Consider the following 12,500-nt stretch of genomic DNA (forward strand, 5'->3'; position numbering starts at 1 on the left):
GATAGTGGTGGGTGGAGTAGTGATGGTGGTGGGTGGAGTAGTGATGGTGGTGGGTGGAGTAGTGATGTTGGTGGGCAGAGTAGTGATGGTGGTGGGTGTAGTAGTGATGGTGGTGGGTGGAGTAGTGATGGTGGTGGGCAGAGTACTGGTAGTGGTGGGTGGAGTAGTGATGTTGGTGGGCAGAGTACTGAGAGTGGTGGGTGTAGTAGTGATGGTGGTGGGCAGAGTACTGGTAGTGGTGGGTGGAGTAGTGATGGTGGTGGGCAGAGTACTGGTAGTGGTTGGTGGAGTAGTGATGGTGGTGGGCAGAGTACTGGTAGTAGTGGGTGGAGTAGTGATGGTGGTGGGCAGAGTACTGGTAGTGGTGGGTGGAGTAGTGATGTTGGTGGGCAGAGTACTGGTAGTGGTAGGTGGAGTAGTGAAGGTGGTGGGTGTAGAGATGGTGGTGGGTGTAGTTGAGATGGTGGTGGGTGTAGTAGTGAGGGTGGTGGGTGTAGTTGAGATGGTGGTGGGTGTAGTTGAGATGGTGGTGGGTGTAGTAGTGAGGGTGGTGGGTGTAGTTGAGATGGTGGTGGGTGTAGTTGAGATGGTGGTGGGTGTAGTAGTGAGGGTGGTGGGTGTAGTTGAGATGGTGGTGGGTGTAGTTGAGATGGTGGTGGGTGTAGTTGAGATGGTGGTGGGTGTAGTAGTGAGGGTGGTGGGTGTAGTTGAGATGGTGGTGGGTGTAGTAGTGAGGGTGGTGGGTGTAGTTGAGATGGTGGTGGGTGTAGTTGAGATGGTGGTGGGTGTAGTTGAGATGGTGGTGGGTGTAGTTGAGATGGTGGTGGGTGTAGTAGTGAGGGCAGTGGGTGTACTTGAGATGGTGGTGGGTGTAGTATACAATATTTCTTATTTAAAAACCCGTAACCAAAAAAACTGGGGTGGTTTTTGGGGGGATGGAACGGATTAATGGCATTTTCATTAATTTCAATGAAGAAAATTGATTTGATATACGAGCAAACTGAGTTACGAGCTCGGTCATGGAACGAATTAAACTCGCAAGTCAAGGTACCACTGTACATCTTATTGTAAACCTATACAGCCCATTGTAAACTTGTACAGCCCATTGTAAACTTGTACAGCCTATTGTAAACTTGTACAGCCCATTGTAAACTTGTACAGCCCATTGTAAACTTGTACAGCCCAGTGTAAACTTGTACAGCCCATTGTAAACTTGTACAGCCCACTGTAAACTTGTACAGCCCATTGTAAACTTGTACAGCCTATTGTAAACTTGTACAGCCCATTGTAAACTTGTACAGCCTATTGTAAACTTGTACAGCCCATTGTAAACTTGTACAGCCTATTGTAAACTTGTACAGCCTATTGTAAACTTGTACAGCCTATTGTAAACTTGTACAGCCCATTGTAAACTTGTACAGCCCATTGTAAACTTGTACAGCCCATTGTAAACTTGTACAGCCCATTGTAAACTTGTACAGCCCATTGTAAACTTGTACAGCCTATTGTAAACTTGTACAGCCCATTGTAAACTTGTACAGCCTATTGTAAACTTGTACAGCCTATTGTAAACTTGTACAGCCCATTGTAAACTTGTACAGCCCATTGTAAACTTGTACAGCCCATTGTAAACTTGTACAGCCCATTGTAAACTTGCACAGCCCATTGTAAACTTGTACAGCCCATTGTAAACTTGTACAGCCCATTGTAAACTTGTACAGCCCATTGTAAACTTGTACAGCCCAGTGTAAACTTGTACAGCCCATTGTAAACTTGTACAGCCCATTGTAAACTTGTACAGCCCAGTGTAAACTTGTACAGCCCATTGTAAACTTGTACAGCCCATTGTAAACTTGTACAGCCCATTGTAAACTTGTACAACCTATTGTAAACTTGTACAGCCTATTGTAAACTTGTACAGCCTATTGTAAACTTGTACAGCCCATTGTAAACTTGTACAGCCCATTGTAAACTTGTACAGCCCATTGTAAACTTGTACAGCCCATTGTAAACTTGTACAGCCCATTGTAAACTTGTACAGCCCATTGTAAACTTGTACAGCCCATTGTAAACTTGTACAGCCCATTGTAAACTTGTACAGCCCGCCCATTGTAAACTTGTACAGCCCATTGTAAACTTGTACAGCCCATTGTAAACTTGTACAGCCTATTGTAAACTTGTACAGCCCATTGTAAACTTGTACAGCCCATTGTAAACTTGTACAGCCCATTGTAAACTTGTACAGCCCATTGTAAACTTGTACAGCCCATTGTAAACTTGTACAGCCTACTGTAAACTTGTACAGATTATTGTAAACTTTTACAGCTTATTGTGAACTTGTACAGTCTATTGTAAACTTATACAGTCTATTGTATACTAAGACAGCCTACTGTAAACTTCTACAGCCTATTGTAAACTTGCACAACCTATTGTAAACTAGTATACCTTAATCTTATCTTATACATGTCTGTAAATTATACAACTGACTGTAAACTTGAACATCTTATGTTTACCTCAGCATAAAACTTAATAACTGTAGAGTTACAGTGAACATTTAGAAACTGACATTGAAAAACCTAAGTTCTAAGTCAAATTCAGTACATAAGTCTAGATTTTTAGACTTGTACATAAATATACAAGTAAATTACCTTTAATAACCCAATAAAGTCGTGTGTAAATTACCCTTATTAAGCCAATAATGCCATGATTAAATTACCTTTAACCCTTTCAGGGCCTGTGCCATAGATCTAAGGCTTTACATTGAGAGTCCAAACCGTAGATCTACGCCATGAGCTCAGCTCACTCTGGTAAGCAGTGAGCGGTAAATTTGGGCATTGATATGAGAGAATACATCTATGTTGTAGGTATGCACCACATAAAACAAATCCTGCAGCACACAGTGCATAATAAGAGAAAAAAACTGAGACTAATTTTCGATTAAAACAGCAACTATGCAGTGTTTTTTCGTATATTTTTTATAGTTGTCTATGCGATTTCTTGGTCTCAATTGATAGAATGGAAGGTATGTTACAGAAATAGAGATGATTTTGATTGGTTTTAGTACTGAAAATGGCTTGAAACTGAGCTCAAAGTAGTGGAAATGTTAAATTTTTTGTCGATGTTCAAGAGTAAACAAATGACCTCACACATCTAATACATACCAGGTGGTGGGTCTAATATACGTTCACAAATGTGCTAATATTATTTATACAATTATTACAATATTGCATGACAATAAATCTTCTATTTTTTGGTTTGAATATTATAATCAAAAAAGAAGCGCTAAGCCACAAGGACTATACAGCTTTGGTTTGAATAAAAACTCATTATGTGAATTAAAAATCAAAATGGAATTCATTTGTAAAGCCTGAAAACTTAACTAAGGAACAGAGGAAATGTTAGTTTAGTGCCAGGAATACCTACATTGTTTATTCTGGACCCTATTTTGAAATTGGAATATTTTGAACTTTGCACTAAACTGGCCAAATTACCAATTTCCAATCACTTTATTTTGCAGTTGAAAAAGTTGACTTGGCGATTTCTTGTGCTCAATTGATAGAATAGAAGTAGTACTAGTGAAATAGCTAAGAATTTGATCGATTGGAATAAGGTAATTGCCCTAAAATGGGAGTCAAAGTTAGCAAAATCGCCTATGCGTAAATATCGCCGACATATTGAAATTCGCAAGAGCATAATTTCGCCAATTTTCCATCAAATTTCTTACTTTTTGTTTTATTACCTTCAGAAAAATATTCTCTACCATTTCATAAGAAAAAATAACAAAATTATTTTTTGAAAATTCTTGGACACTGGTGCACACTTTGAAATTTGGCCTCTGGACCCTGAAAGGCTTAATTATGCAATAGTCATGTGTAAATTACCTTTAATAAGCCAGTAAAGCCATTGTAACTTAAAGAATATTAAAGCGAGTCAAGGTAGAATGACGGAGTGTAAAGGTCATTATAATACAGTGGACCCCCGGTTAACGATATTTCTTCACTCCAGAAGTATGTTCAGGTGCCAGTACTGACCGAATTTGTTCCCATAAGAAATATTGTGAAGTAGATTAGTCCATTTCAGACCCCCAAACATACATGTACAAACGCACTTACATAAATACACTTACATAATTGGTCACATTCGGAGGTAATCGTTATGCGGGGGTCCACTGTATACGTACTAACATAATCTTACCTATCTAGACAGCCTTTTCAAGGTAGATAGAATGTAGACAGTCTTGTAGATATATGTAGAATGGAGTTTTATAAAAGCTGGTAGAATGGAGTCTTACAGAAATGGGTCGAATGTGGCCTTATAGAAATGGGAAGAATGTACATAGTCATTTGGAAGATAGGGACAATGTAGATTGTCTTTTAGAGGTAGCTGGAATGTGCATAGTGTTTTAGAGGAGCGTAGAAAGTAGGTAGTTGTTAGAGGTAGACAGAATATAGAGCCTTGTAGAGGATAGGTAGATCACAGGTAGCTTTTTTTTTTTTGAGGTAAGGTAAATATAGGTAGTTTTTTAGAGGTAGAATGTACTCTTTTTTGAGGTATACTTTTTAAAGGTAGGTAGAATGGAGAACTAAATGGTTATAAATATGACCATAATTTTTAAAAGGGTGGAGGGTCAAGTCAGCGGAAGGTCTCGGTCAGATGACCAAAAGTTGCAACAGTTGGTCATCGTCTAAGACCCGCATCGGGAAACACTTTTCCTGTTTCCTGACAAACCTTACCTAACCTAACCTAACCTAGACAGTCCGTCAGAGCCGATACAGTGACTACATTCTACTGTGTTGTGTTGCATTTCCTCTAACGTTATAAAGCCAACGTAACTCGTTCAGATTAAGGAGGGTGGATCACGGGGCAGTATCTAGACCAGGGGTCCTTTACCGGGGGTATCCATGACCCGTGGGGGTATGGATATCCCCGGGTTCTCATACCCCATGTGGGTATGGGACTTGATCTTTGAACAGTTTTAAAAATAAGTTGTTAGATTAGAATTATCTGCTGTTATGTTTCTAGTTATCCATCTGTTTTGTTCCAAGTTATCCATCTGTTATTCCTAATTATCCATCTGTTCTGTTCGAAGTTATCCATCTGTTCCATTTCCAGTTATCCATCTGTTGCATTCGCAGTTATCCATCTGTTCCATTCGCAGTTATCCTTCTTTTCCGTTCCCATTTATCCATCTGCTCCGTTCCAAGTTATCCATTTGTTTCATTCCCAGTTATCCACATGTAAAGTAAAACCAAGCTGGAAATATAAACACATATGCAGTATAATGTGATCCTTTATTGACTACGTTTCGCCCACACAGTGGGCTTTTCCAAGTCACAAACAGAACTACGAAACGTAGTCAATAAAGGATCACATTATACTGCATATGTGTTTATATTTCCATTGTGTCGGTATTTTATACCATTTATTTCCATCCTAAAACCAAGCTACTGACATCTTATGACGTCATACTGGTACCTAATACGACTGGTGGTGATTTCCCGAGTCTGGTGAAACTGGTATGGTGACATACTGGACAAGCCACTGGGCGTGATAAATGGCATAAAAAACTACAATAGGAGAATAAGACACTTGTGCAACATATGGGAATCTTTAATGAAGGCAACATAGAAATCTTCAATAATAGGAATTCCTCAATAAATATTCCCATATTATTGTACAACTGTCTTATTCTCCAATCCACTGGGCGTCTGTAATCGTAAAAAGATTAAGAACCCTTGGTATAGGAGGGTGGAGAGACTTACTTTCTGGAGTGACCTTATCTTTCCTGGGACAGCCGGATAGGGCAGGAGTGGGAGTAGAATAATAGAAGAATGGGGAGGACTTACTTTCTGGAGTGACCTTATCTTCCCTGGGACAGCCGGACAGGGGGCAGGAGTGGGAGTAGAATAATAGAAGAATGGGGAGGACTTACTTTCTGGAGTGACCTTATCTTTCCTGGGACAGCCGGATAGAGAACGGTGGTGGGAGTAAAGGCCCGTAGCGTGGCCCGCTCCGTTACATCCCGGCGTTGGACACTTGCTGCTCTCTGTAGGGGCATATTGGATATTAATCACTGTAAGAATCATTACTACAATGATCAACGTATTTTTATGTGATCACTGCCACAATCACCACTACGCCTGGTCACAGACCGGACCGCGGGGGCGGTGACCCCTGAAACCCTCTCCAGGTATACTCCCTATTTCATCATCACTATTAAAATATGCGTTACACAATGAAGATTTAAGGTTCTAGCCCAAGAGCCAGAGCTCGTCCCACCTCAAACTTAACACACATGTATATTGATCCCCCACACACACTCTTATGTACATACACATGTGTCTATACACAAGTACCTTTGACAACTGGCAACTAACACACACAAAAGGGGGAAATTAAAGCCACAGATGAAGTACAAAGACGTAAGAAAGTATTTCTTCAGCCTGATGGCGGCTGAAAAAATGGAATAACATGGACCTGAATGAGGCAGCGTTGGAGGCAAACTCAATACCCAGCTTCAAGAACAGTTACGACATGGCCCAAGAGGCCAGAAAATAGTGATGCCAATCACTGTTTTCTGACTGAGGAACTGACCTGCATTCACGATACCTCGGCTCATTTACAGGTTGTAAGCATTCGTGATACCTCGGCTCATTTACAGGTTGTAAGCATTCGTGATACCTCGGCTCATTTACAGGTTGCAAGCATTCGTGATACCTCGGCTCATTTACAGGTTGCAAGCATTCGTGATACCTCGGCTCATTTACAGGTTGTAAGCATTCGTGATACCTCGGCTCATTTACAGGCTGTAAGCATTCATGATACCTCGGCTCATTTACAGGTTGCAAGCATTCGTGATACCTCGGCTCATTTACAGGCTAAGAGCGGTTATCCTACCTCGGCTTATTTCAAAGCCCAGCACTATGTAAGGTATACCATGATTCCTCCGTCCCTTTCTCTCCAGGACGTGGCGAACACCCAGGTACCTATTTACTCCTAGTCAACAGGGGTACTAGGTGTAAGACTTATCTATACGCCTCCAAGGATGCAACCCACACCAGTCGACTAACACCCAGGTACCTATTTACTGCTAGTTAACAGGGGTACTAGGTGTAAGACTTATCTATACGCCTCCAAGGATGCAACCCACACCAGTAGGCTAACACCCAGGTACCTATTTACTGCTAGTTAACAGGGGTACTAGGTGTAAAACTTATCTATACGCCTCCAAGGATGCAACCCACACCAGTCGACTAACACCCAGGTACCTATTTACTGCTAGTTAACAGGGGTACTAGGTGTAAGACTTATCTATACACCTCCAAGGATGCAACCCACACCAGTAGGCTAACACCCACGTTTGTAGATGAATGGTTCAGAGAACCGACATGTTGATAAATTAGACACATGTGCAACTCTTGGGTATCTTTATTGAGGAAACGTTTTGCCACACAGTGGCTTCATCAGTCCATACAAAGGAGAATCTTGAAGAACAGGAGGAGAATGAGGTAATCAGTCCCTCAACCTTGAGTCGATGTGGTCAGTCCATCAATCTTCTATTCAAGATTGATGGACTGACCACATCGACTCAAGGTTGAGGGACTGATTACCTCATTCTCCTCCTGTTCTTCAAGATTCTCCTTTGTATGGACTGATGAAGCCACTGTGTGGCGAAACGTTTCCTCAATAAAGATACCCAAGAGTTGCACATGTGTCTAATTTATTAACACCCAGGTACCTATTTACTGCTAGGTCAACAAGGGCCAGACAATTTTAGCGAGACTGACACAGAAATAGGACAGAGACGAGACTGCATTCCATCAAAGAGATTGGAGAATGAAGAGCTGTCAGGGTGTTGGCCCCCAGGCCAAGAAGAGTCAGGGGGGAGCAGGAGGGGGCGCAACCCCCTCCTGCAGCCGTGGTAAATCACTCCCGCCGAAAAACTAACGATAGGTTTTTGTTTGCATCTCTAGGCAAAATTTCGACGGTGTCCAGACAACCACCTTTACACGCGGGTTTAATTAGAACCAAAATTGCCTGTCAACAGTGGCGGAATTGCTATGATAATATATGAAAAGTAGCCTCTGAGAGCGGCACCTCTTTAAAAAAGGGCGCGATAATTAAAAGAGAAAAGAAAAAAAAGGGGAGGTTTAAATGGAAAAGTTAGGGGGGAGGGGAAGGAGGTATTTTTTTCCAGGGCAGCTCAGAGCTGGCTTCTTTATGAAGGTAGAATGAGGCTAGAGGGAGACCAAGCTAATACCACACTTACCACCTCATGCCACAGAGGCCTATGTCCCCTGCACCACCCCCTCCAGCGAACCCCCCCCCCGTCCCCCCACCCCCCGAACATCTACATCACACCAACTTTTTCAACAATTAACAATTTTTTTACTGAGGAGCCCTTAATGAACAAAATCATAATTAATGGAGTAATTAATTCTGATAGCGGGAGAGCCATTGATGTAGACCTCAGAACTAGCTGTGAGGCAGCAACCAGTACTAGCACTGATTTACGTGGTCTGGACTGTTAGTACTGGGACCAGGGTGGTCTGGACTGCTAGTACTGGGACCAGGGTGGTCTGGACTGTTAGTACTGGGACCAGGGTGGTCTGGACTGTTAGTACTGGGACCAGGGTGGTCTGGACTGTTAGTACTGGGACCAGGGTGGTCTGGACTGTTAGTACTGGGACCAGGGTGGTCTGGACTGTTAGTACTGGGATCAGGGTGGTCTGGATTGCTAGTAATGAGACCAGAGTGGTCTGGACATTAGTAGTGAGACCAGAGTGATCTGGACATTAGTAGTGAGACCAGGGTGATCTGGACTGCTAGTATCGGGACTAGAGTGGTCTTGACTGCTAGTAGTGAGACCAGAGTGGTCTGGACTGCTAGTAGTGAGACCAGAGTGGTCTGGACTGCTAGTAGTGAGTCCAGAGTGGTCTGGACTGCTAGTAGTGACACCAAAGTGGTCTGGACTGCTAGTAGTGAGATCAGGGTGGTCTGGACTGCTAGTAGTGACACCAGGGTGGTCTGGGCTGCTAGTAGTGACACCAAAGTGGTCTGGACTGCTAGTAGTGAGACCAGGATGGTCTGGACTGCTAGTAGTGACACCAGAGTAGTCTGGACTGCTGGTATCGAGACCAGAGTGGTCTGGAGTGCTAGTAGTGACACCAGAGTGGTCTGGACTGCTAGTAGTAACACCAGAGTGGTCTGGACTGCTAGTAGTGACACCAAAGTAGTCTGGACTGCTAGTAGTGAGACCAGGGTGGTCTGGACTGCTAGTAGTGACATCAAAGTAGTCTGGACTGCTAGTAGTGAGACCAGGGTGGTCTGGACTGCTAGTAGTGTGACCAGAGTAGTCTGGACTGCTAGTGACACCAGAATAGTCTGGACTGCTAGTATCGAGACCAGAGTGATCTGGACTACTAGTAGTGACACCAGAGTTATCTGGACTGCTAGTAGTGACACCAGAGTGGTCTGGACTGCTAGTATCGAGACCAGAGTGATATGGACTGCTAGTAGTGACACCAGAGTGATCTGGACTGCTAGTATCGAGAAGACAAGAGTGGTTTGGACTGCTAGTATCGAGACCAGAGTGATATGGACTGCTAGTAGTGACACCAGAGGGGTTTGAACTGCTAGTAGTGACACCAGAGTAGTCTGGACTGGTATTAGTGAGACCAGGGTGGTCTGGACTGCTAGTAGTGACACCAGAGTGATCTGGACTGCTAGTAGTGAGACCAAGGTGGTCTGGACTGCAAGTACTGGGACCAAAGTGGTCTGGAGTGCTAGTAGGAGACCAGGGATGACTACAGGTGATACAATCTATATTACTAATAACATTCAAAGCTTTAGTACATATCCTGTACATATTACACAAATATACAAGTAAATTCACAGCCTTGTTCTTCCCTCACCTCTCTCTCTATCTCTCTCTCTCTCTCTCTCTCTATCTCTTTCTCTCTCTTTCTCTCTCTCTCTCTCTCTACTGTCCTTCCATCGATCACCAAGATGATAAAACAGAAGAATGAACCGGAAGAATGACCCGTGGAACCGTGGTCCAGGCAGCAGGTCCAGAAGTCTCCCACTAAGCCCCGTAGCTCAGTGGAACCTCCTACCTATCACGACTACTGTTCGAATCCCCCGTTAACCCTTCTGTTTATTCACTTCTGTTTATTTACAACTTGAGCTGACCTGATAACACGTAACAGTTCTATATGTAAAGACAAGTAGAGAGTTTTGGTGTGGATTCTAAACTCATTTTCTCATTCTCTCTCTCTCTCTCTCTCTCTCTCTCTCTCTCTCTCCAACATACAGTCCTCAACAATCTAATAACTCATTGCCAGATAAATCAAGTAAAAATTCGGAAAAACGTGGTAAACTGACTTTATATTCTTGGTACAAACTAGGCCTATCAACAGGCTGAAAAAAAGTTAAAAAGAGAGGTCAGTGGGGTTTCAAGCCTATCTGCTACACGAGAGTCATTAATAATACCTTAAGCAGTGTTAAAGTATATTTTCGGCATATATACGCAGAAATACACATCTCAGTGTGTAGTGTATATATATATATATATATATATATATATATATATATATATATAAATATATATAATATATATATATATAATATATATATATATATAATATATATATATATATATATATATATATATCCTAGGTAGTAGGTTGGTAGACAGCAACCGCCCAGGGAGGTACTACCGTCCTGCCAAGTGAGTGTAAAACGAAAGCCTGTAATTGTTTTACATGATGGTAGGATTGCTGGTGTCCTTTTTTCTGTCTCATGAACATGCAAGATTTCAGGTACGTCTTGCTACTTCTACTCACACTTAGGTCACACTACACATACATGTACAAGCACATATATACACACCCCTCTGGGTTTTCTTCTATTTTCTTTCTAGTTCTTATTCTTGGTTATTTCCTCTTATCTCCATGGGGAAGTGGAACAGAATTCTTCCTCCGTAAGCCATGCGTGTTGTAAGAGGCGACTAAAATGCCAGGAGCAAGGGGCTAGTAACCTCTTCTCCTGTATATATTACTAAATGTAAAAGGAGAAACTTTCGTTTTTCCTTTTGGGCCACCCCGCCTCGGTGGGATACGGCCGGTGTGTTGAAAGAAATATATATATACATATATATATATATATATATATATATATATATATATATATATATATATATATATATATATATATATATTGTTATTGATATAAGATATAAAGACACTAAGTGGATAGGAACAATAAGAACAAGGAACAAGAATGGATAAGAACAAGGAACAAGAATGGATAAGAACAAGGAACAAGAATGGATAAGAACAAGGAACAAGAATGGCTAAGAACAAGGAACAAGAATGGATAAGAACAAGGAACAAGAATGGATAAGAACAAGGAACAAGAATGGCTAAGAACAAGGATGGCTAGGAACAAGGAACAAGAATGGATAAGAACAAGAATGGATAATAACAAGGAACAAAAATGGCTAAGAACAAGGAACAAGAATGGCTAAGAACAAGGAACAAGTATGGCTAAGAACAAGGAACAAGAATGGATAAGAACAAGGAACAAGAATGGATAAGAACAAGGAACAAGAATGGATAAGAACAAGGAACAAGAATGGATAAGAATAAGGAACAAGAATGGATAAGAACAAGAATGGATAATAAAAAGGAACAAGTATGGCTAAGAACAAGGAACAAGAATGGCTAAGAACAAGGAACAAAAATGGATAAGAACAAGGAACAAGAATGGCTAAGAACAAGGAACAAAAATGGATAAGAACAAGGAACAAGAATGGCTAAGAACAAGGAACAAGTATGGCTAAGAACAAGGAACAAGAATGGCTAAGAACAAGGAACAAGTATGGCTAAGAACAAGGAACAAGAATGGATAAGAACAAGGAACAAGAATGGCTAAGAACAAGGAACAAGAATGGATAAGAACAAGGAACAAGAATGGCTAAGAACAAGGAACAAAAATGGATAAGAACAAGGAACAAGAATGGCTAAGAACAAGGAACAAGTATGGCTAAGAACAAGGAACAAGTATGGCTAAGAACAAGGAACAAGTATGGCTAAGAACAAGGAACAAGAATGGATAAGAACAAGGAACAAGTATGGCTAAGAACAAGGAACAAGAATGGATAAGAACAAGGAACAAGAATGGCTAAGAACAAGGAACAAGAATGGCTAAGAACAAGGAACAAGTATGGCTAAGAACAAGGAACAAGAATGGATAAGAACAAGGAACAAGAATGGATAAGAACAAGGAACAAGAATGGACAAGAACAACGAACAAGTATGGCTAAGAACAAGGAACAAGAATGGATAAGAACAAGCAACAAGAATGGATAAGAACAAGGAACAAGAATGGCTAAGAACAAGGAACAAGTATGGCTAAGAACAAGGAACAAGAATGGATAAGAACAAGGAACAAGAATGGATAAGAACAAGGAACAAGAATGGATAAGAACAAGGAACAAG

The 12,500-nt window shown here is 41.5% G+C and overlaps 1 protein-coding gene across 1 annotated transcript in view; it reads right to left on the reverse strand.

Moving 5' to 3' along the window:
- The window catches only part of LOC128700902 (serine-rich adhesin for platelets), a 492,925-nt gene that overhangs the window by 110,429 nt on the left and 369,996 nt on the right, over positions 1 to 12,500 (reverse strand). Inside the window, exon 5 of the mRNA XM_070104797.1 lies at positions 5,933 to 6,046. Within this exon, the coding sequence (XP_069960898.1) occupies positions 5,933 to 6,046 (114 nt within the window). The remainder of the gene's footprint in view (positions 1 to 5,932; positions 6,047 to 12,500) is intronic.

Source organism: Cherax quadricarinatus, chromosome 94, assembly GCF_038502225.1.
Source record: "Cherax quadricarinatus isolate ZL_2023a chromosome 94, ASM3850222v1, whole genome shotgun sequence".
Taxonomy (NCBI): domain Eukaryota; kingdom Metazoa; phylum Arthropoda; class Malacostraca; order Decapoda; family Parastacidae; genus Cherax; species Cherax quadricarinatus.